This window comes from Oxyura jamaicensis, chromosome 11, assembly GCF_011077185.1.
Source record: "Oxyura jamaicensis isolate SHBP4307 breed ruddy duck chromosome 11, BPBGC_Ojam_1.0, whole genome shotgun sequence".
Taxonomy (NCBI): Eukaryota; Metazoa; Chordata; class Aves; order Anseriformes; family Anatidae; genus Oxyura; species Oxyura jamaicensis.
Window position 1 is genome coordinate 18,856,583 of NC_048903.1, and position 25,492 is coordinate 18,882,074.

The following is a 25,492-nucleotide window of genomic DNA, read 5'->3' on the forward strand; positions in this document are numbered from 1 at the left end:
ACAGATTGAGGGGGCGGGGGGTGGTTGGGGTTACCGTGGCCTCAGCCAGCAAAAGTTTCTCGACTCTTGCCGGTGCTCCGTTACATCGGCTTCGGTCCAGAGCTGCCTGCATCCACCGCACTCAGGCCTTCTGGGCCATCGCACATCCACAGCTCTGAGCGTCCGTGACCTCCAATAAACTTTCTTTGGATCTGATGACACTAAAAATAGCCAGCAGGCAGGGTTCTGGGTGATGTCATTCTCATTTTGGGAAGGAGTGTTGCTAGGCCAAATACCACCGACTACATTTTTTTTGGAGTACCTTCCCCCTGAAGCTTGCCAGCGAGGAATAGCATGAAACTAAATTTGGGGTAATGGTAAAGCTCTAGTGGTAGACCGCTACCGGACATCTGCCACTTAATTTGCTACGATTTAATGACCCTGGTATGCAGACTACGGAAAATGTTTCACAAAAAGCGAAGCGTGACGTGTTGTTTGAAGTACAAATGTTATGGAAAATCTGATCCATACCTTGCTTGCTAAAATGAGTCTTCCTCCTTTGCTCTCCCACTGTTCAGCGTTGGCCGTGACCTATTTATTAATGCTTAACTTGGAGACTGCCAGTGCAAGGAGTTTGCTGGAAATTCCATCCTATTTCTATTCTTTCCATCACCAACACTCCCCAGAGGAAAACATCTGAAAACGCACGGCAAGTCCCTCACTCCCCCGGAGGGAAGACTCATCACCAACTTCTCTGTGCCCCTGCAGGGAGAGGACTCGGGATTCCCTTCCGCCTTACACTTAAAATCATTTCTATTCCACAGTGAAATCCATTCTGAGAACTAATTCTTTTTATACTTTCAGGACAAAGATAGGAATAAATAGCATACTTTGAAATCTCCATCTTTCAATATATAAAAATAGGTTTTAAGAACTGGATTCTTTGAGCCAGTGAAGCTGGAACTACTACTCTAAAATGAGCTGCCGTACTTTTCGGGGCAAGGGGTGGGGAGATGGATTTGGGCCTCTTAAAAACAGATTAAGGATTATTTTATGGAACTAAAGTGCTCTGTTCAGACTCACCAACTTTGGTTGTTCTTGGTACAAAGCGGACAGCGTTCGCCAGCAGATCTGAAGCCGCAACTCGCTGTGATTTAGGGAAGGCTCGTTAACTGGTGCTGGCTCGTCTAACATTTCTCTATTACACTCACGTTGCTTTAAGGTACTCAAGACTTCTGAATTTGAACGTACTCTAAAATCAGACTTCACCATTTAAAAACGTTACCTAAAAGTACACGTAAGCCACTTTAAGAAACATCAGCCTTAACTTTACACAAAGGAAACAATCCCAAAGAAAGCTCTGAAGATAGGAATGAAACAGTTTGCTGGATAGAAGTTCAGTTTTACAGTCCTTTTGTTATGGTTTCAACTCTGTGATGAGTATTAGACAAGACTATGTTCCCAGCCTTGGGCATTAAAACAAAACGCAACCGGTACAGAAAATACCTTTTTTTTTTGCTGTTGATTTTTGCTGTTTTGAGAGGGTTTTTAACACTTGCGTGTGTGTTGAAACACGGATTATTTAAATACAATTCAGTTTTAAAATATTGTTTTAAAAAAAGTGAAAAAAAACGTTAAGGTTTGGCTTTCAGCACATGTTCCAGGCCACTGGAGAGACCCTCAAAGCTGTAAATAGTAAACATTGTCGGTGAAAACTGCACGTTTCCCTCAGCGTAATACAGTATGACAGATTGTTCCTACCATTGTCTCAAGCTCATTAAGGCAAAGTAAATTGCATTGTCAGTTTTCCTCACTTTAGTGTTGTAGGTCTGAAGGTTGCTCGTTACAATGCAGGTAACCTCGAAAAGCAGGCAGAGCCAACAGAAGCATCCCAGTGTGTAGCACTGCGCCTAGTGTGAGCTGGGCTGAGAACACACAAATCTGGTTCGTTTTCATTGCATAGGAATAGGATTATTTTTTTTTTTAATAAACCAAACGTTAAGCAAATTGAGACTTTGGTTTCCGTGAAGCCAAAAGCGGCACGAGCTGCCGGCAGCTGCCTGGGCTGAGCTCGGGTTCTTGCCATCCCACCTCGCGGCGCCTCTCCAGGGATGCTCGTTGCTCGCTCTGGCCCCGCTAGCGTTGCTCACCTCCTCGGTCCTCGCTCAGAGAGCAGGACTGGAGGTGGCCCGGAACATCGTTCCTATCCGCGTGCTCCAGGAAAGTCTCGACTGTCAGCCCCCGCACACGGCTCTTTCCTCGCTAAGGGCCGATCTCGGAGCAGCTCGGCACGGACGGGGCTTCCCTCGCTTTCCAGCCAAAGTCACCTGCCCCACCACGGACACTACCCATCCTGGTGTGAATTGGTGTAAGGAATACCTCCAAGCGTAAACAAGGCTTCAGACTTTAAAGGTGTCTTCCAAATTACAGTATGCAAATATCTCTATGTCAGACATTTTCAAGAGAAGGCCTCACCCATTTCATGGTGTCGGATTCCTCGGGTGAGCCACGAGGATTAGTATCTCCTTTCAACAAGACAGGACCAAACTGTTTCAAATTAGCAGTTCAGGATTTGTTTGGCTTCCTCTCAAGTCCTAATTTAGATTTGTCACCCACAAATTATGTACGCTAAGTAGTTAACACCAAAGCTAGTCATCTACAATCTATTGCAACGAAGGAGGCTGACAAGAAATCCTTCAAAGTCTTGATAATAAAGAAGTTTACTACCTTTTACATGTTTGACTTCTACCACTTCTGAATCCTGTAGCAAAAGCCTCGGGGTAGGAGTCAAAGGTTTTGTTTTATATAAAGTAAAGCAAAAGCTTACAAACTCTGCTGCCAGAGTTCTTTTTTTTTTTTTTTTTAGGATGGTTTAAAATTCATTTACAAAAGCAGAATAATAAGGTTTCTGTGAAAGAGACCTATGTACAGTAACAGGACGTAAAGGTTGTGTTGTGGATTACAGGAAAATATCCTTGAAGCCTTTATGACTCTGGAGTCTCTGGGACTTGGACCCTTGGAAACTAAGCTTATTCCACTGCTGGGAACCCAGCGCTACCTAGCAGTAAGTGAGACAATGAAGTGCAAGTTTGTTTCCAGGAGGAACCCAAACCGCTGCGTGTGTTCTTTGGGAAGGGGAAGGAGAGACTTACTTAAGATTTGTGTTGTGTAGTTTAAGCCACGTAGCCTGCTGGTGCCAATTTTTAAAAGTTGGAACTTCTTTGCCTCTTGCACTGGTCTCAGAGTGACATCGTCTGCTAAAAGTGCAGAAAGCTTGAAGAGTTTTACATTCTTCTGTAGTGCAATCCTTAAAAATCCCAGAGATTAGTGCCTGATCACTTTTGAAAAAAAGTAGACATTTTACCTAGCCCAGGGGTGCCAAAGTCCTTCTGGCGAACGGCCGCTCCTACCTTCCGCCTCCAGCTTCCACTTCAGAACGTAGCTGCCCTGGAGTTTGACGTTTCACCTCAGAAAGTCCACGTATGGCAACATTCTCCAGCAAAAAAAAAAGAAAAAAAAAAAAAAAAAGTACATAGGATGTTGTACTCGCAACAGAAAATGCAGCTGGCCAGCCCCACCATCCATCCAGCACGCATCGGTCCTATGACACGGAGTCCGAAGTTCCAACAGCAAGATCCAAGCATGAATTTGGCAATCAAATATGGGTTCGATGCACCCCTAAGCTAGATTTTCTACCTAGTCTAATAAAGTAAAGCACCTTTGGATTAAAAAATACATTAAGCTTAACAGCAACTGGACGTCTCCGTTTTGTGTTGCAGTCTCCTTATATCGCCATGGCTTACAGTATTTTCTTGCCAGATAAAATGTCAGTCTGTGGAGTCCAGGCTTTCAGAGGGAGGAGCGTATTTCAGCCTAAAAGTACCTGGGGGAGAGGAAACAGAAAGATGAGACACCGTAAAGCTTTTCACACCACTCACACCTCAGAGCTTTCTCAAAGAGCTGCTTCTGATCAGACTTCTAACGCAGTTCCACAGCACAACGCCAGTTTGCAGCACCCCTGTGAAGCTGCAGGAAAGACCAACCAGCACCTGTCTGCGCCCGACAGGGAGGAAATTCAAAGCACAGCTTTACGCGGCAAAACCTGCTGGCTTAGGTGTGGCTCTAGGGCTGGCGAAAATTAGTTTGGATGGCAAAAATGGTTTAAATCTGGTCAATTCGATGAAATGCAGCTTTAGAAGACAGCAGACTGCATCGCTGAAGTTGTCTCAGGATTGCCTGAGCCAGTGTCGCTTCTTTCCCACCAGCCATTAGCAAAATCTTAGTCACGAACTCCATCCATTATGTACATTTTCGTGCTGCTGGTAATTGCTGCCTCAAAATCAGCCCCTTGTTAATTTATAATGACCAAATATTTGAGGTCTCGCCTGCACCGTATAAAAACACGGATATTTGCTCTGGCCAAGGCACGGCGTAAAGTACAGCCCTAAAAGTTCGGTGCCATTTGCTCCATCCTAAGTACGTATTTAAGTTTGTATCATGTGCAAATGCTTTCAGAACAGCGAGCCAACCAAAAGAACAAAGAAAAATGGGCCTGCAGAGTGCTCTCAGTAAGTTAACATTTCTCCCTCAGCTGCTTCCTGCCCGGAGTTAAGGATTTCAAACCTCTGCAGGAGAACCGCGTAAGCAACAGGCCCTACAGAACAGAGCTGCCAACTCCTGCAGGGGACCTTTCCGAAGGGTCTGAACGTTTCATTTATCTGCTTTGGGAAGAAGGGAGAGAGGGAACAGAGACGGTCAGTTTGTAAACTTGCTGGGGAACCTGAAATTCTAACCAAAACCACCTGGATTACAAGGTGCACGCTGCACCAACAATTCTGCTGCCGCCTGCCAACACAAACGCCCTCAGTGTGTGCTTCCCCGCTTCGAACGCCGCTCAACGCGGCTTTTTTATGCAAGTGGGTGCAAAGTGAAGGAGGATACGGCACCGCCACCACGCTTCCTCGTGCCGGGGGGAGGCAGTGGCTCCCCTGAGCAAGACCCCGTGCTCGCCGTGGGAGCCGCGTCCCGTGCCAGCCCCTCCGCCCGCTGTTACCTTGTCGATTGAAGTCCATCGGAGGCTGTTTGCAGTCCTGAGCTCTGTGCCCGCTGGCCCCACAGTTGTAACAGGAGAGATTCCCATTTTTTTTGTGACCGGAACCGTTGCTGTTCCCCATCATTCCCTGTGCCTGATACACCCCTGCCGTCCCTGCCATAAAGTTCTGCATCGGCGGTACCGCAAACGTCGACTGCCCGGTCATCACGGAGTCCGGCGCTATCCCGCTGTTGTACGCGGTGTGCACCACGGGGAAGGTCGTGCTGCTGTTGTACTGCTGCGTGTTGATGTAGCCGTTGCTACACAAAGGGTTGAAGGGCAGAAACGGGAAAGTAAACATGGAAGGGCCCGAAAAGGGGTGCTGAAAATAGTTAGCGTAGCTGACGGTCATACCGCTCGAACCGCAGTTCCCGCTGCACCCGCAGGAGCTGCACACCATGCACCCCGGCGGCTGCGGCTGCTGCTGCTGGTGGTGGTGGTGGTGGTGGTTCTGGTTTGGTACCGGGATGCTCCCCGCAGATCCGCTGCTGCTGCTGCTGCTGCTACTGCTGCTGCTGCTGCTGCTGCTGTAGAAGTTGTTCTCGGCGACAGACGAGAGCGTGGGGCTGGAGCTGGGCGCAGGGCAGCTGGGCAAATTGGCCATGGTGGCAAATGACGTGGCGGGGTGGCTGCTGGACGAGGCCGCGTTGCTGTTTGCGCAGAAGCTGCCTTGCATCGGCGCCACTGGCACGCTGCTCATTGCAGAAAAGGCAACTTTGGTGTTGGCTGTGTACAGAGCAGTCCGGGGGTTTATTATTGCAGGGGACACCGTTATTTGCATATTACTGGAGCAGGAAGTCTGTCCGGCAATGGCGGAATCTGTAGGAACAGAAGAAGACACCAGGAGTTTGATGGGTGGACGAGCCACGTGGAAGACCGTGCTGGATGTTACCGTGGCAGCAGTACTCGTTTCTACTATTAATCCTGGCTGCTGAGCTGTTTTGATCACTCTGTCCAGAGTCGAAGCGTGTACGACTTTGGTTCGAGGACCGAAGTTAATGGTAGACGTGGGTGAGCTGTTCTCAGCAGCCCCCGAGAGCACTTGCAAGGGCTGATGGGGAGAAGACGCAGCCATTACGTCCACTACCGTATTCCCAAAGCTCTTCTCCATTTTTATGCTGCCTCTCGGGCCAGGAGAGACTTTGTTCCTTTCTTCTAAAGATAAAAGTGAATGCATAGACGATGAAAGCAGCTTCATGTCTGCATTGCCACGCTCTGATTTATGCACTGAATTCAGCATCCGAATGGGGGTGATGTGCGTCGAGGCCGCTGACATCATTTGCATTGGCAGAGGATGGTGACCGGACGGATTGGAGCCTGCATCATTTTGCACTGGTAGGACCTGAGCAGTGGGTCTGGCTGAACTCGAAGTGAAATGATTCAGCAACATGACGGGCTTCTCCTTTTCTGAACCATCTAAGTGAATCTCTAAACCTAGGGACAGAAAATATTGCATCTATAAACACAACTGCTTCCCTAAGCCAAGCTGGCCAACGCAAGCACCCTCCCTGGCCGTTCCAGCTTACGTCTCTCGTTCTCCTCGGCGCTGTCTGAGCTCTCTTCCCTCGTCTGGATCCCCATGGGGCTGGAAGAAGAGCTGGAGTACTCGGACGAGCTGCCTTCCCGGGGCAGCGGGTGGGCTGGCTGATCCACATCCACCCGCAGCTCTGCGGAGCAATCAGGGAATGCAAACAAAAATGGTGAGAGCTGCTTGGCACGACCCGGTTACAGCTGTCTCACAACACCAGCTAACATTCAAAGGTGCTCAAGATTTACAGAGACAGGCACTGGCTACGAAGCAGGAGGCGTTAGCAGTCGCTGACTAGGAGCTAGCTAGCCATTCACATGGAAGCCACAAAGAGACAAGTCATTTTTCTTGCACTCCTTATCCACAGCCCTGCGAGCGCAGCACTGCGCTCTGCTCCTTTCTTACCTGCAGCATGGTTGCCACGAATACTCTGGATAGGCCCCACGTGCGTTGTAGGGGGAACCCTCGCCACACCGCTGCTGGTAACTGAAGAAGGTGTTGTGGGGTTTAGGCACCGCTTCTCCGATTTTTCTCTGTAGGGCGATGGAGAAATGTATGAAGGCACAAAAAATGGCTACGGCACATCAACAGATCGGCCGACTTCTGAATGAAACCGAAGCAGACGAAGCCCATTAAATAATCTCAAAAAGTTAGGCTCATTTCACATGGAAACATTTGGCAGCTACATCAATCTTGGACTTAGCTGCTTGCCAGCAGTTACTTCGGCCTTTCTGTCGTCTGATCATAATACTAATGCTTTCCTTCGTTTAAGGTAAAACGTCACTAAATGGTGACTACATTCTATCACACGTCATGTAGGCATGTCCCAGATGTAGCCAGGCACACCAAAACCAAAGCAAAGCCAAACGCAACCCAAACTGCTAACGTTGCAAACACTGAAAAATTGAGGACTGAAAAATGCTGTGCAGGAGCTTTGACAAATGGGCATGGATTTGGATTTTTAATTGTTTTCTAAGTAACTGCAGCAGCTTCAGAACAAGCATTTCCCTCTAAGCGGAGATACCAAAACATGGACAATTTCTTACATCGGTTTCCCCAAGTTGCTAGTAGTATTTCACAGAGCACTGCCCTTCTTTACATCACCTTCGTGACATAAACCAACTGCTGTGCTCATAAAACTGCAACAGCCCTGCCTTTGTCCCAGAAGCGTGTTAGAAGCCCGAATTCTCCAGGCATTCATCTGGCAACGTGCAGCCCAGCTCCAGCAGGCAGCAGAGTCCTGAGTGCCTGCAGCTGCCACAGCTGGCGCGGGTCACCGCAGGACGCCGAGGAAGCTCTTGAAGTTGCTGTGCTCCATCCCAGCTGACTGGGAGCCAAAAAATTGTCAGGTCTTAGCAAGAAAAAATCCTGCTGGGCATCCTGATTTTCTGCGTACGTGTCATCTGGCAGCTCCACCTGAACTCACAAAGTCGACAGGCCAGAGACTTGCCTTCCCGATTCCGTCGCACCCTGTGAGGATGCTTCATTATGTCAGCTATTTATTAAGAACAAAACCAAAAAGTACTGAGGAAAGGTTTATGTTCCCGGTAAGTTTGCCCGTCTTTGTCTCTAATGCCAGCAGCCCAACAAAAATCCTGTGTCTCCCTCCCACGGGCATGGCTTTGTGTGTACCATCACGGCTGCGGTACTGTTACTAAGAAATATTTAGGCACAAATCATTTAATCTGACTAAACACGAGAGAGTTCCACGGGCACAAAGACTTGATAACTCCTCGCAGGGAAGAAATGGCAGAGAAAGCAAACAACTGAGCGGAGAAACAGAGGGAAAGGGAAAGAAAGAGAGCTGAAAGCCCGATTTTCCTGAAGGTGAGAAGGGCGTCTGGCTGTTCCGTGATTCTGAGCTCAGCTTAGGCTACACACAGTCCTCCACCTTCCGCTGACATGACTTTGCTCTGAGCTCATAAGACTTTCTAAGGCACGGTTCAAATGGAACTTGACTAAATAGAAAATGCAGTTTGTACATCTGCTTCACAGCATCTGTTAGAGAAGATTCAACAAATCCTATGTAACTGCAGGAATCTTTCGTAAATTGTTTCAAAAAACGTTCCCCTCCTTAGAAGAGCTGTCACCATGCGTACGTATGTTACATTTGGGTTGCCGTGTCCTCTTAAAATGGACTTTACAAATTCTTCACGTTTGGTTATCCTCATACAACCCTGAACAGGCAGCAGGAGAACAGTGAGTATAAAATACGGTCTAGCAAACCTCTGCTTCAGGAGCTTTTCAAGGAACTGACACTACTGTAGACCAAGGGAAAAAAGCATTATCCATGTTTGCAGGGGGGAATCCTGGTAGATTTATGGCCTAGAAGAAAAGGCCATTGAAAAACTTCTATTACATATCTTACGACCTTAATAAAATAATTTTTCCTCACTTACTTTTCCAACTCGAGCTGGGTCTTGAGCTTCTTCTTGGCTCCCATGGTGAGCGATTCAAACTTATTCAGATCTTCCTCAGTAAGACTCAGAAACTTGTAAAGAAAAGCATGCGGTTAGCGTTACAGCCTGCAATATTCTTACGTACAATTTTCAGTAAAGATCAATTCTGAAAAGCAGCTTTAAAGCCATTTTTAACAGATGTTAACGCAAAGAAACTCAACTCCAGTTTTAAATTATAGAATCAGTGTAGAATAAAAGTGTGGGGGACTTGAATGAAAGAAAGAACATCTGTAGGTTAAATTTAATTAGGTACGTGCCTACATTCACTATCCACAATAAAGACAAAGGAATCTGCATACATGAGAAAATAGAACTTTGTGCTATATATGAGTTTAAGGATATAGGTCTCTTAAAAATCCCTCCAGTTTGCCAAGTCATGCCATTTAACACAGAAATCGACGTGCAATCCACTCATTGGTTTATTTGAAAATACACTCTGAACTTCCTTTTATAATAAAATATATAGAATATAAATATGGGAATAAATATATATGTCTATCATATAAATACAAAGTAAAGCCAGCAAAGTAGGCATAATTATATACACTTTTTTTAAAAAAATGGGAAGATGCCAGCACACTAAAACAGCCACAGTTTTCCTGCTTGATTGAAGAAAAAAGCACGGTATATGTCCCCTCACATAATGAAGAACATCAAGCCAGAAAACTCTGGTAAGGGATTATAGTTAAGTACACACACCATACCAGAACCACAAAGCTCTCCCCATTTAGACCTGACTCAACCCAAGCACTTTGTCCACCGGAGGGCGTTCAAGGCTAAAACACAGGGAGAGGACCTGAATTTTAAACAGCCCTTACAGATGGAGCTGGATAAATACTGTAACAGTGCTTGTAACTGTTGAGTTAAAATCCAGCAGACATCAGGATCTTTCAGGAGTCTTACTATGCAAATGAATAAACGTTTAGTTTTTCCAGAAGATTTTTGCCTAAACCAAAAACTTAGCCTTCACTTGCAGGTACACGCCCACACTGATGTTCATGTCAGAAATCTCTGAATTTATTTTGAAAAAGAACGATAACCAAGTATTTGGGGTGAAAAATCAGTGAAGAAGCAGAAACAACAAAAAAACCAACAGATTTTTGTTACTGCGCATCAAAGGGATGAACAGGGAGCCAAAGCAGAGCCCCTAAGTCAGCATGCAATTGGATCTTCGAGCATTCAATAAAGAATTCTGAAATACAGCAGCTGTCTAACATCCCAGGCCCTGGGCACCACGCCGATCAAAAATAGGAAGGAGGATTTCATCACAATATGACTGCTTTGAGAGAGCGCAAACCTTCACAGCATTTGCTGGTAACTGCTGCAGTTCTAAACACAGATGTTTGCCGCCTCTTTCCCCACTACAGGATGTGAGTTAAAAGCTCACTGACTCCCGTTGCTTACCCAGCACACAGCCCTACCTTCTCCATCGTGAGCTGTTTGAAGACAGGATAGTATTTGTGCAACCGCAGTTTCCTGAGCCAGTCTAAGATCCCGTTTTGTTCCTGTGTCTGAGGGGTCTGCGGACTGGAAGACATTAACATGGGTGAAGAGGAGTCCATCTGGTTGCGATAGGCCAGTGATGAGCCAGTACCTCCTGAATGGGAACAGTGGGGTAGTGCAACGGGGGCAGCAGCTGGGTGCTGGACATGATTCTGAGAAGACTGAATGCCAGCCACTCCACACACAGGTCTGCAAAACAGAAACAATTTGATTTAGCACATTGAATCTTTGTTCAGCTGCTTTGGCAATATAAATCGACCACCTGCAAGAGTTCTGGTAAAACCTGCACTGTCTGATTCAAGTTAAAGATTTCCAACTACGCTGTTCAACAGCAGAATAAAAGCAGTGCAGCCTATCGCAAACATTAGAAGCTTAGCAGGTGTTTCCTTCCATAATCCTAAGGTACAACATGTTCTACCACCTCTCTGTGATTGAAAACAAAAGGTTGAGAGAATGGCCATGGTTCAGCTTTGCATTATTAGAAAGAAGCCCAAACCTAATATATGGAATTGTTGGTTTTTTATTTACATGTGGATGTGGCTAAATAACCCACAACGCTGGCTGCTTGATGTGTTCTGTTTTTTGTTGGAGAAAAAGAAAATTGTCTCTTAAAAGAATGATTAGGGTTCTGAGTTTCCTAACAAAAGGCTAGAATATTGCTCTCCCTCTTTTCCCAAGGCTGACTTGGAAGAGGTCACTTTCCTTTCTCCCTCTGGAAGAAAAACTGCTATACAAGGAAACATTTAACTGTACTGTAGACAGAAAAAAGCCTTTCAGAGATGCTCTGCTCTCCCATTGTCCACAAATATTCACGCTAGGGATGACCAGATCTGTGCCTACGATTCAACAATCATCACTCCTTTTAAATACATGATTTGAGGCCATTACGACTTACGTAGCAAGCAGCGGATCACAGAAGAGTCATCCATCACTGCAGCTCAACACTGAAGTGTTGATGCCAATTATTAGTTTAAAACATTCTGAGAAACACTGCTAAGAAAGCGTTCGTAGACTGAGCCACCAGCAGGAACGCTGCCATCATCTGATCTAACCTCCAGGTAATGCCGGTCAAAGGGCTTCTCTACGTTCGTCTTGGAACACACACATTTCTTTAGATGAGATAGCCACTGCTGATGTCAAAACTGGCAATGATGAGAGTCTGCCACAACCCTAGGAAGTTTGTTCCAATGGTAATTGCATTGCATATACTTCATTTTTGAAGCTGAACTTAAATTCTACCTTCCAGTAACTAGATCACGTTACATTTCGACTTACGAACTGTCTGTTAAGTAAGTTTGGGTGTGGTGATCAACTCACTGTAGAACTTCTCTTCACCTAAATAACCATACAGAGCTTCTGTAGTTATTGTTACAAGACAGGTTTCCTCGAGGCATTTAAAAAAAATGAACAAATGACAACACTAGAAATGCTAGTACCTTACTTACACCCATATTTCATCATTTATCTCTTCTGGGCTGACCACACAACTAAGGGTAGAATTTCTGACGATCTTCTACAGCTGACTATAAAAGCTCAAATAAATCTCCAAGGGAAGACAGGTAACTACCAAGAGAACAGGGTTTTACAACTAAAGAGGATAAACATAATCAAAATAAACATTTCACCTTCCAGATGTTCCCAGCGTAGTTCCTACTTTATAAAGGGAGGGGTTGCCAGGATCTAAAAACAAGGAATCGAGGTTAAAAATAATACCAACTGATGAAATGTGTATCAGTTTAAAAAAATAATAATTTTAAACTTTATTTAAACTTACTTGAACTCTGAAGTTGCTGTGAAGGAGATGAAGTGCTGAAAAACTTTCTAACGTGGTCGTTTTTCACCACGTGGGAAGGTAATGGTGCCAAATACCTGCATGTTCATCAAAAGCAAACAAAAAACCCATTTTGTTAGAACTGATTTACAGCTAATTAACATGAAATTCTGTATCAAAGCAGCCTTGAAGCGCACATATATTCTTATCCTTAAAACTTCTTACACCCACGTCGCTGTTTTGTGTTTCTTTCCCCCTGTTTAATGTTTCAGTCAAATCTGCTTAATTTAGAATTACATCCGACTGGAACACTCGACACAAGTTTCTAAGCACAAACTTGAAAATGTCCTTTCAAAAACCTGAAGCCAAAGACCAGAAAATATAGACGTATCTACGGTAATTTAATTTTCTCCTCCTCGAAATAAACAGCAGATGTAGATTCTGGCAGTGCAGAGGAAAAAGGCTCTAAAATTTATGTCACATTTTCCCTGGGATTGCTGTGCTTCTTCTGGGGAGAAAAAAAAAGACAATTTCCCAAAACTTTGTAACCTGTGAAGTGTCTTCTATCAACATGATTAGATTTCTTATTGTTACGCAAGCTTGATTGTCTTTTTCCAAGTCTTCTATAGATTTGTAAATGTATGAAGAGGTGTCAGAACAGAGATCACTTTGGCTGTACTTTGTATTTCTCACGTTTAAAGTCTCTGAGTAAAAAATGAATTCAACTATTCACACGCGAACGTGCTTTCCACCTTGAAAAATCCCAGTTCCTTTCTGAACCTTTCAAATATGCAGCACTGAGCAAAACAGCTTCTTTTTCTGCTCCACAGACAGCCGTTGCTGTGTAAACGCAGATCGCTGCTCTATTAACCTAGATTTGTAGAGACTGTTGCTAGCTAAACAGCAGCAGCAGCAACATGCTTTCCCTCTTACCCTACCAAATCCTCCTCTGCAGGCTGTGATTCTCGAAGCGCGGAGGGGATTGTTTGAAATGTTAATGCTGTTTGCCATGAAAAATAATCTAGGCATGAGCCTGCTGGCTCTCACTAGAGAAAAATAGCCACTGGGGCTCTACCCGTGGTGGACAAAAGTCTGTCTGGGTGTAGGAAAATAGGTGTTTAGCAGAAGCTCTAATAAAAGTTAATTAGCATTTTAATATGTCATGTAATACTTATTAGAGGTAAAGAACGTTGTAGCTGCAAATACCTTCAGTCCTTTGAATTCTCCGAGCAAAACTATTTCAGGATTTAAAAAAGAGAGAACTGATGGGAACTGCCACAGCTGGTGATTTTTTAAATGGTGTTTTAGATTAGATATTGGCCGGGTGATCTGTGGTCATGTAAGGAGGTCCTAAGTAAGGCTTTGCCAATTTCTGTTAATGGCTTCCAACAATGTAATGGCCATTACAAATACACGCAAGGCATTTTATAAAAGCGCATCCACCTTTTGGAAATTGAAGTAAAACAAACACAACAACAATCTCAAACATTGCTAAAGCATCAAGAAATAATGCTGAAGACCAGGCCCTAATTTCTTCAGAGTAATTCAGAATAGAAGTGTAATATATTTGTTTTTTGTTTCTTTCTTCCATTTGGTGAAAAAAGCCACGTATGAAGATAAAAACCAAGCCAAGCAGCATACCTAAGGTCCGATTCCAGGTCCATGTGGTTCCGTTCTAGGTAAAATGAATCTGGACCAGCTAGGCAGGGAATGAATTTCTCCAAGTTTTCATCTGGATATAGCTGAGACAGCTAAAGGTGGAGGATATTAAAAACAGTACGTGAAAAGAAAACTCATTACTTGGATGAGATACGAGGCACAGCAATTTAAAAGTCAAACATTTTCTGGCATTCAACTTATCTGCATTATTTCAGCACAGTTTCAAAAACGTCTCCGAATGAAATTACACATTCAGACAAAACATCCCTTCGTTTCCAAGCGTTCCTCACATCGCCTTTACCTTTGAAATAAATTCAGTCACTTCAGTGGATGATTTGGTTACCAACGTCACTGAAGAATCAGACCACAGGACCTGAAGGAGTAAAAAAAGCATCGAGTTTAGTAACTACTAGTCGGGAATTTAAGTCTGCTTTCAGAAGATCCCTAACAGGCATCAGATGACTGCCACAGGCTGCAAGAAACATCCTTGTTGCTGTGACATCAGCGAGGAAAAACTTTGTGTGCACAACTAACTATTACTCAGTCCTCCCTCGCTGCCCAACGCGCGCTGTTATTACACTTAACAACTACTCTGAATTCTTAAAAAAGCACTTTGGAGTTTACACAGCCCCGGCACGCTGCAGACATCCAGCATTAAAACAGACTACTCACTAATGGAACTTTTTTTTCCTTGCGAGGGTTACAGCAACCAGCTGCTTTGTGCGAGCTGACGGGCAACACGAGCAACTCATCGCAACAGTGCCCACCTCGAGCTAACCAACTCCATATGCTATCAAGAATTGAAGGTGGCAGCAAACCCAAAAAGCAAAACCTTTAGCACGAAAGCTGCGGTTACCGTCCTGTCTGTGCTTTTCAGCCGCCACCATCTTGTGTGTGCCCTAGCAAAAGGAAGCAGTTGGGTATCTCTTCCTGCAGGCTCCCTGCGTTAAGTCATCGCATTCTTCAATGCAGAGGGATTTACTGGGTGGTGGGTGACTGACCCGAGCCAAAAGTCGGGCCCTCGTGGCACGAAGACGGTCGGGTGCAAGTGGCCAGCACTGCTAGCAAACCAGCAAATCCCCTCGGGTGTAAGATCCCCAGTTCAAAGGGTCTGGCAGGTACACGAGTCTTCAGCAGCTACATGGGGGAAGGAGCTGGGTTTATGTGTTTGAGGAGCAGGAAGCCATCTTCTCACATGACGCTAGTCTCAATGACAACTGAAAACATACACACAGTTTTTCCAGCCTCCAGAATGCAGCCAAAAAGACTGGTGAGAGGATTTCAAAATAGATTACATAATGGAGGAATTTCCTCTCTGCAGAGCTGTTACACAAAAGTACGAAAAAAGAAAAGAAGAAAGAAAACTCGAGCAGTTTCTGGTTTTACAAAGCCTTTTCTCCTCATTTTTTTAAGGTTTGCCATGAATTAATACCGTTTTAAGACTCGTGAGAAGCTTCAGAATATATAGGAGGTACTCTTCCTTCTAGTTTTGTAAAAAAGTGACATTTGTTACAGCTTATGTTTTGCTAACTTGCTATAACTTTCAATACTTACAAAACAATAACGTGAGCCGTAAATCCAGGGAACGACAGCAGTGCCAAGCAAGGCTGAAAACTGCTCTCTCTATCGACCTTCTAGTCCCAAGCTCCTCAACAAAACATTTAGCAGTTAGGTTTCTAACCAAGCAAACAGCCATTTATTAGCTCAGCCAAACTACGGGCTGTTCTTTTAGTTACAAGCTGTCAAGTGAAATGTTGTCACCAATAAAAGTCATTTTCTGGTATTTACAGAAGAATTTATGATAGGAAAAGATGCTCCACAAAATACGGATACGCAACTGGAGTCCAGATATCGTTTGTAAGGATGTTAAAAAAATCTCGAAAAACCTTTCTAATATTGATGACATTTGGGGCAGTCACAGTCATTATCTCTAGATCGAGACAAGCAGAGGTTAATGCTGGCAACATCACAAGAAGACGCCAAACGGGCGCTCTGGCTTGGGTCTCAGTCTGAAAGAAACTTTTCTTTTTAGTGAAAGTTGTAGATAATTGAAGTTCTACTGTCCTTTTTCTTTCAGGTTTTCCCTTTCTCACCAACTGTTTGGCTTTGATGCCTCATTAAGTAAGCCAAAGACATTTTCTGGGCTTCGCATTCTGAATTTTGGAATACGTTCTTCAGACTGGATGGGACAAAAGCATTTTGTCATTCCTTCTTGACAGCTCTCCGCTATTAGCACAAGGTTTCGCTGAATGAAATCATAGGCCCACAGAAACCGTGAGCAACGACTGAAGCCCCAAAAGCTGCGTCAAAAAGGGGGGAAGCCACTTCTCCTAGCAGCCTGTGGCTAACCACTCTCATTCCAGCAGAACTATTCTCATTTCCAGTCTGAATTTGTCTGGCTTCAATTTTCAGACAACGGTTCCTGTTATGTTTTTCTTTTCCTGCTATATTAACGACTCCTTTACCATACAATATTTTCTTCCCTTTAAAAACACTCTTAAAAATGATGCTCAAGTCATCTTTCAGTGGAATTCCTTAAGCCTCTCACTGCATGGCATTTTCCTCAAGCCTTGAATAATTTCCATAGCTATTTTCTGTACTCTACAACACCCCTTTTAAAACCAGCAACGTCTGAAACATATGCCACAGTCTCACACTCCCCTCGCTGCTGAATACAGAGATGAACGGTCATTCTGCCTCTTTTCCCATACGCACAGAACTGCCCCGAGTGCCTAATTTCTCTTGTTTGTCCAGATTAAGACTCAAATTCTTGTTAGCTTCTGCATTCCAGGACACAGATACCATTTTCTGTAAGTGTGGCGTGATTTTTTTCCCATAAATACACATTTGCCACAACTGGCTGAATTAAAGTGATTTATTTCTTTGCCTGTGTCCCACTTACCAGTCAATCTCTGCAACATCTACAACATACGTTAATCAACAGCAATTTATGACTACTTACAAATCACTGATTAAAAAAAATGACTAAGCAGCTATCCTTGAGGACCAATTTCTGGGATCTATCAATGTTTGAGGATTTCTTTAACTCCTTTTTAAGCGTTATCCTCCCTTCTTTCAAAGGAAGAAAAACCAAAACAAGCACCAGAACTTACCTCAAAGGAATATTCAACATTTCTCTCGTTCTTCTTGTGTGCCAGTCCCTTTAGCTCCACTTTTTCAACACTCACTACGAAAAAACAAAGAGATAAGAATGAGGAGGATGTTCTTAGCGTGCACAAGCGATTATTTGTAGCTAGGACCAGAACTCGCCCGGAGCGCGTTCGACGGCTGGCGGCAGTGCTTCAGGTGCACGCGTGGGGGCAGATAGGGAAGGTGATACCCATCGAACCTGCTTTCCATTCTAGCTTTAGAAAGGCTTAATTTCAACCACCACCCAAACAATAGGCCAAGTGCAAAGCTCTTCGTTTCCTCCTGGCCGTATGACAGCGCTCACTGGCACGACAACAGGACACAAGGGGATGGGTTTATCAGAGCAACGTCACGTAGCAAACAGCATCCCTCTAAGGGAAACCCGACCCATGGCCAGCAAAAACCTCCGTGTTTTCAGGGGCTGGTTTTACAGGGAGCTTAGTGCTTTTTTATTGCTCTGTTGACATCACGGCTCCTCCTTGAGTGCAGGTTGACGGGAAACTTCAGCCTTAATTATTGCTATTTGTGAGTCGAAAGCAAAACCAGGATCTTACGGAGGGCAGGGCTGAACAGCCCAGACCCCGCTGCCTCCATCTCCACGTGTGTACCGCCTTTACAGACACAGCCCTAGGCGTCAGGTCTTTGAATTGCCACCCCCTCGCAGCCTCTCGTTTCCCACACACATCAAAGATCTCACCATGCTGAGCGTTATCAAGATTATTTCCCTGCCTTTCTGTTGCTCTTGTAATTTCTCCTGTCTTGCGCCTGCACCCGTGGGGATTACACATATATATTTTTTTCATCAAATCTCAATTGCATTGGCTTAAAAATTCAAAAGCAATTATATGAAAACAGTCACGGGAACGTCAGCTGCCAACAACAGGTGCCGGGAGGGACGCACGCTGCACGCGTTACATTTCCACGCAGCAGTTCAAAGGAGCGAAATCCAGAGCCTGACATTTTGTTTCTGGGGAACTACAACCGACAACATTTTTACTTGTTTGCAAGACTATTTATACGTTATGTCACCCGCACGATTCAAAGATACATTTATCGCATGTATCTTTCTCTTCCCTGATAACATAAGCAGCCTCTTCCCATGGCCAAGGCACTCCATCTCCAACCTGGGGCTCAATTTTCCTCCCCATGAAAGAATCACAAGGCTTTACCTTCTCCGTTTGAACCTTTTTGTTGTGTCCTGTCATGTAAAAACGTTATCACCTAGCTCTTGGCTGTTTTACCGAGCTCCTCTTTGAGTTTTATTTATTTGCAGTTAAAATTTTTAGAAGTACGAAGATTTAAATCGATGTGCAGATGTTTATGTGGGTATTTGATATCCAGATTTAGCACTCCCTTTACGATCCTCAGCCGTTCCTTCTTCATCTAATTCCCAATTACAATAACACAAATCCCTCTGCTTATGAAGAACGTCAATTTACTACTTACTACTTTCTCCTCTATCTTATCCTTTTTGTCGAGATTTGCTCCCTTTAAAGCTTTCAGTGGATTCCTCTCGCATTTCTGAGCTGCTTTCCCAGCACTACCGTGCTGTTACACCGCACGCTCAGCACCACGGGAACACATCTGCTGTGTGCCAGATACTGATGAGCTACCTGGACAGCACGGAGATTTAAGCACGCACATAGTTCAAAGCTTTTCCTGCAATTTTAAGAAAAATCTATCTCAATGTACCGATTTAAGAGAATTCAGGACATCCTTACTTGTGGCGACAGTTAAAATATAGCAAATATTGATCAGAATATGTATTTCGGGATTATAATTAGAGAGAAATTGTAGGGTGGATGTTGTGTGGGGTATCACCATGCTGCTGGTGAAACAGCTGAAGGACGAGCAAGGAACTGAACTGTCAAAAAACTGCAGCCAGGCGTGCTTTGGAGAAGGACAAAGAAAGCCAGGAAGATGGCAAATGTTACTCAGCATTTGCCACTTACAGTAAATCCAGTGTCACTTTATTGAAACTTTTAATTATTTGTATTTCCTACGGTTTCCAAACACCATCTCTCTTTTCTATTCATTACTCCCCTACAGTAATTCAAGCAACAGGGGGTTGCCCACCAATATAAAATGGAGCTATTTCTGGTCTACTCCGGGGGTTAATAACCAACTTTAACGCCACTCGTAGATTTTGTTGTGCTGACGCTTACGTGACCTCTTCGTGCTAAAGTTCTGCCCGAGCTTACCCAGTTAACATCATCTGCCACGGTGAGCTTATCCTCCGGAAAGTGATTGCAATTAGCAAGGTGAAGCATTGGGTACACGTTTCGGCAGTGACCCTGCACTCAATCTCGTAAGATGAGGTCTGTTCCAGAGCATGAAACGTAGTTCATCGTGCAGCTGCAACGTGCTGCTAGGGACAACTGTCCAAACTGTTTCTAATGTTCTGCTAAAATGCCCCAACCAGCTAATGATATGAGATGTATAATTAGTCTTATAATCAAGTTTTTGCTTAATTTGTTATCGGATGTTTTTGTTATGGGGGCTCTTGCCTATTTTTTTGTATTATTTAACTGGTGGTTGATTTTATTAAATAGCCTTCCTAGACTTCCCATGCGGCTTAACTTTATTCAGAGCAATCAATCACACAAAACTCAGGGAGAAAGAGCTGCCATCTACCCAGCAGGAGCCAGTGGATTTTAAATTTGCTGCCTAACAAATTGTCTAAAAATGGAGAAAAGGAAACATTTTTACTGTATTTCAAAACCATGGGAAACTGCGCAAAGAGCTGACTCTACCCAACGTCACTATAAATGATTCCACGACCAGAAAAACCGTAGAGACTTCAGGACCCACAAGACCGGTGTATTTTCAGGATGCTGAATTCAGCAAGGCTCAAGCTTCCCTATCCAAGGTATAAAAAAAATAGCCAATGTTTCTATTTCAGGAGACAGCCAGGGCAAGCATCTTTGCACTACCTTAAATCTAAGCTTCTGGTCTGGGTCTAACCACTGGGAACTCGTTCATGGGTAGCACAGGTCCATCTCACATCAGGCGTTGTGCAGGAAGCAGCCAGAGCAGCTTGGAAGGGCGTCTATTGGCATGCTAGGGGATCTGTGGGAGGCACACCTTCCTTTCTGTCTGCTCCTTTCTTCCAGCACTTCCCTGTAAAATGGGCCAACAGAAGAGCTTGTGTGCACGTGGCCGCATCTCACCCACTGCTGGGCTTTCTGACCCGCTCTAGGAAGGGGGCACTGAAGCCTCTGTGATGGAGCTATAGCCACAGATCTCTGGGAAACTACAACAGGCAAGTAAAGCAGGTTTGGATGAGGTCACCAATGAAACACAAAAGGGATAAAAAGACAAAGGAAGTTTGCAGGAGGGGCTCCCATCCAGGCTGTGGCTGCGTACAACTTCTGTGGTCTCATTGAGAAGAGCACAGAGTATGGGGACGTACCCACACAACCCTGCCCATGTATTCACAGCTACCAGAAACCTGATTTTGAAATACGCGAACCTTTGTCTTCTGCTGAACTCTGCTTTGAAAGGGCAGCCGACAGAATGAAACATCTTCATTCTCTAGCAGAGATTTTCTGCAATCAAATTTCCTGGGGCGTTTGGGGGGAGATTGTTTTACTTTGCTACTTTCCTCTAAACACAAATGAGAAATGTTCTTCGTGTAGCTATCAACCATACACAGAATTGCAGCAGTTATTGAAGCTTGCATTCAAAATGCCATTGCTGAGGCCAAAGCAAATACTGCTCTGCGATTAAGTCCAGATCCTTTACACTTTGTTACGACGCAGTAGGAATCGTGTCACACAGCCACGTCCTGCCAGCATAGCTGTTAACACAGCCAGGGAGATGAGACAGGAGCTTCCCAGGTCACGAGGGCTTGCACGGTGGTCACAAATCTGGAAGCCCAGGACCTGAGGAGATGCCGCATTGCCATGCTCCAGTTTCTACCCCAGCACAGCCTGCAAGACACGAGTTCTCCCTGCCACCATCTCCCAGCCACGTCCTGAGGAGCCTTCCAAAATCGTGACCACGCCGCTGCTTGTTGAGGTATGGCACCGATTGTCAGTGCAAGCAGAACAAGCAGCAGCACACTGTGATTTGGATTACTCGGTTCCCAAGGAAGTTAAAACAAACGTCAACATCTCAGCCTCCCCTTCCCAGCTCATTTGGAGTTTGAGACTGGAGAACTGGGGTATACAGTCCACCGTTTCCCAGGCTCTTACTCTGCGTACCCACATACTCCAACTTCGCATGCAACAAAACACAACAAAGCGGAGGTAAGCTACAAGCCAGCGTACAGAAGCTCAGTTTAGATGCTAACGGCAGCTCCTCCACGGCATGGGTATGATTTCCAAGGCTTCTTTCCACTTTTTCAAACAGTGCTTTTCCCTTCTTCCACATGTTCCAGGTAAAACAGATCCAAAATGTCTGAAGACATTTTATTTACTTCTGTTTTCCTGAGACTTTTACCCATTTGGCTGCAGGTTAGCGCGTTATCAGCTGGACGTTCCTCGGGTTCAGGACTCCAGTCCCTGCCGGCCTCTCCCTCTGCGAGGCCGATCTCAGCCCTTCTCCTCCCCAGCGACACCAAGGGGAAAGGGATTCAGGCGCTGCAGGATTAGCCGGGCACTCCTAGCGGGTCAAGGACAGCGTGAAGCAAGCAGTGGATGTGGGCCAGAGCAGAGATGTCATTGCTGAAGCCACCTTGATAGCCCACGGTAGGGGTGCTTTCTATCCGTACCACCCTTTTTGAACTTCTGGAGAATGCCACTTCATTGGTAAAAGGACAAGACAGATTGCCTCAATCCACACCAAGAAGTGTTCCACCCCAAAAAGGAGCTAAGTTCAAGAGAATCACGGGTGTTGATTTAAAGCTCACTCATTTTAACAGCCGGTATTTCAGCACTAACCCCAGCGCTCCAGGATGAGTAACTGGGTTAAAGACATTGAAACTCCTAGGAAGACTTTACTACACGGTGAAGGAAATTTCTGTTCCGTACACAGACAGCCAGTTGTTTCCCTTTATTAAATCACTGCGTGTAGGTTGAGTTCACGTGGTGCAAAGGTAAGCGTTGTTCTCTGGAATACAGATGGTAAAATTTAACTGTCAAGAGACCGGGTCGAGCCCAGGCAGCTCTCAAAATACGATACTTGAGAAAAAAGAAATGCTACAAAATTAAACAGGAAAGATTCATAAAAAAAAAGTGCATTTTGTGTTACACAGGCAGCCAAGTACCTAATTCCTAACTGATGCTTCTGCACCTAAAGATTTATTTTCCTTTATGAAGTTCTTTTATGGAAAGAAGGGGAAAAAATAAATAATTTCTTGATGCAAAGTTCTATCTAAAAACAACAACTAGTAAAACTCATTCTACACCCTTATTTATACAGAAGTGGTAACCAAAAATGCAACGCCAAAGAGTTTCACATGCCATCTCCTCTTGTTTTTCTAAAATAAAGCAATGCCTCGGAAAGCCGAGTTACTCAAGTTACTGTTGCTCATGAGACAAAGTAATCCCCAGGGACTCCACAAAAACTCGGATCTAAAACCCACGAAGCTTCCTTACCCAATCCACAAAGCCATCAGTACTTACTCTCATACGCACACGGGCAAAAGTGAGGGGAAAGCAGGGGAAAGAGCCGATCTGTTTGGTAGTTGCAAAACATTTCTGGCAGAGGCAAACAAAACGAGGTGATACAGCTGATCGATTGAATGGGAGCTGAGAAACTGCTTGCAAGAACCAGCTTAAGCAGGCGTTTTGTCTGCTTTTTTCCCTGAAAGCTTCCTGCTTTCACATATCTGATCCTTTGGAAAGCTTTTTGTCTAGGCTGTGATGGAGTAGGAAAAAACGAAGATGCATTCTGCCTCTCACCAGCAAATACATCGATCGTCTTCTGCAACAAGCACGCGAGCCGAAGCTTCCTAATCAACTAAATGCATTTTATTTCGCTTACCTCCCACCTCCCAACGCTTGAATTATGCATTAAGTACAATGCTGCAGGCCCAGAGAGGACCTGCGGAATCAAACGTTAGATTTGCAAGGCACACATAGAAATTGTTGGCCCCAGTCTGTAAGACAAACAGCAGGCTGGAATTAGGGAGAACAGAGCAAAGCCACCCAGGTGTTGGTCAGCATCCTTCTGGCATTTGTGTGTCCCAGGACCGCACATTGGGTCAGTCTCGTCTTTATTTACTACAAGCCCTTTCGAAAAATCGCTTGAAACAGTTCTGTCCTTAAGGCCAAGGAAGAGCTGGTGTTGTAGATCTGTGTCTGAAACGTCTCCAGAGGAAGGCTGAAGGAAGGGAGGGTGTCCCGGCGTCCCTCGGCTTTTGGGCTGGGACCAAGCAGGCTGTGAATCACCAGGCACTAAGAGGATGACACAGAAACCATTCAGCTTGAACTTTGGTCTGTTCAACAGCCAGCAAGAGCACACCTTGCACTGCTTCATGACACATTAACTATTCCTCTTAAGAAACCCAGTCTGCATCGAAATATTGACGGGCCAGAGTGCAAATCACGCGGCGACGAGATGCTAAGTAAGGTCTGTGCCTACAGCTGCTCTGCTCCCGGGGAGGGAAAGGCCGTGAGGAGGCAGGTTATACGCTGTGTTCTTCAAATGCAAGTACATTAAACAACTAAAAAGCATCAGAGTTGAATTGAACTTAAGTGACAGGCGCACATCATTCAGCTTGTCTATTTATAGCTATACCAGGGGGAAAACTGCTGCCATCTGAGAGCAGAGACCCGCTCCGAGTATTCCTTAGAGGTGAGGGAAGACATAAGGCAATGAGTGCCTCTCTTCGAAGAATGATCTTTACTATTTGTAGAAAAAAAACTCAGATTTGGAAAAGGGTGAAGCAGTTCTCTGCAGTTAACTAGCCTGATCTGTCTCGTAGGATCGACCTTTCGTTATCATATTAGCAATGAGAGGCACAAGGCATCTCGCTCTCAGAACTCGTCAGTGTCATTTATCAAGGGGTTAGCCTGTTTCCAGCAGTTGTGGATTAAGAGAACATCATCTGAGGAGATGTAGTAAGGACACTACCGTGATCCCAAAGCCTTTATGCAAGCATAAAGCCACTTCTTACCGAGGAAGATCTAAACTGAGCCATCCGTTATGTCCAATTTACATCTCTTCTCCAGAAGAATGCTGAAGACTTGTGCCTGATATGAAAGCACCATAAGGTCTTTGTGTATTTGTCCCAGACTACGTACCTTCAAATTTCATTGAAGTCTAAGCTATCCAGAAAATCAAAGGCTATCCCGGCAAGAAGACCAGCGCATTTACAGTACTGACACCTAGCAGTGACCACAGCCATGCAAACACTATTGAGACACTATTCAAAGTCCCACATTTACTCAAAAAATTCTATTACAAGGCCTCCCTGGATATCATTACCTGGGAGAACTGCTTCAGCAGATAAACACCAAGCCGTAATGCTTTCTTCAGGCTGAACTTGGGATAAATATAGGTTCATCAACAGCATTTAATCTAAACAATCTCGCAGTAAGCTGATGAGCACGGAGCAGCAACGCGTTCCTTGCTCACTTTATTTGATAATGTCTTGTGAACCTGTGTTATTTTATTTTTTAATCAGGAAAAGTAGATAGAAAGAGCCTCTGCAGAGCAGGGAAGTACCCCCTGGAGCGGCAGGAGCGAGCCTAATCTGGATGCTCTGAGTTTAAGGACCCCAACCGGAGCAGTCACTCTGATTATTACCAAGTTAGTTATACCCAGCCTCCTACAGGAATTAATTCTGCCTCGGTAACGAATTCAGAGGAGACAGGACCAATTAGCATCACAGCTTTCATTTAGCAGAACAAAAAAGAGTGAATGTGTAGCAAGGAACCAGGAGGGGCCTCTCCCTGTCTCCACTCCTGGACCTGAAGCTGATGGAGCGGGGTCCAGCAGCGGCCAGCAGCTAGCGAGCACGGTGCATCCCTCACTGCTCCTCGTGTTTCCACTTGCTGGCCCTTACTTTTAAGATCAGCATTTTGTGATTCCTTAACAGTCAGTGCCAGGATGAGTTTTTCCTCTAAGACAGGTGCTTTTGTGACAAGGAGGAAGAGGAACAATGAAGTTGAAAGTCCAGCGGACTTCGTAGGACCCAATTCGGGCTCCTAACAGGGCCCACCATCTGTTTTTCTGCTGGTATTCCCCAAAACTAGAAGGAAAAGAACAGACAGCAGCTTTTCCATGATGTCTGCTTCAAAACAGTCACAGCAGGAGTCAAAACAGAAGTTTTGCTAGCTCCAAGACAAAGTCTTCTTGGTGGCTGCTGCCCATACAAACGTGGACAGGACGGCGTTGTAAAGCTTTGGGGGCCGAACAAAACGTTTGTAGCAGCAACCGTGTCACACAGGGAACATTAAGTG

General features: G+C 44.9%; 1 protein-coding gene across 2 annotated transcripts in view; it reads right to left on the minus strand.

The window, feature by feature from the left end:
• Window positions 1-286: 286 nt before the first annotated feature.
• Window positions 287-25,492, minus strand: part of ZCCHC14 (zinc finger CCHC-type containing 14) — a 50,946-nt gene continuing 25,740 nt past the window's right edge. The window contains exons 3-13 of one of the 2 annotated variants that reach the window (XM_035336631.1): window positions 17,105-17,178; window positions 14,293-14,364; window positions 13,974-14,083; window positions 12,336-12,430; window positions 12,187-12,241; window positions 10,480-10,750; window positions 8,999-9,090; window positions 7,005-7,132; window positions 6,598-6,738; window positions 5,033-6,505; window positions 287-3,862 (exon numbers count right to left, since the gene is read on the minus strand). In XM_035336631.1, the coding sequence (XP_035192522.1) occupies window positions 3,807-3,862; window positions 5,033-6,505; window positions 6,598-6,738; window positions 7,005-7,132; window positions 8,999-9,090; window positions 10,480-10,750; window positions 12,187-12,241; window positions 12,336-12,430; window positions 13,974-14,083; window positions 14,293-14,364; window positions 17,105-17,178 (2,567 nt within the window). In that variant the 3' untranslated portion in view covers window positions 287-3,806. Of the gene's footprint in view, window positions 3,863-4,519; window positions 4,934-4,985; window positions 6,506-6,597; window positions 6,739-7,004; window positions 7,133-8,998; window positions 9,091-10,479; window positions 10,751-12,186; window positions 12,242-12,335; window positions 12,431-13,973; window positions 14,084-14,292; window positions 14,365-17,104; window positions 17,179-25,492 lie in introns of those variants that run through there. The other variant, XM_035336630.1, reaches the window with a different exon arrangement.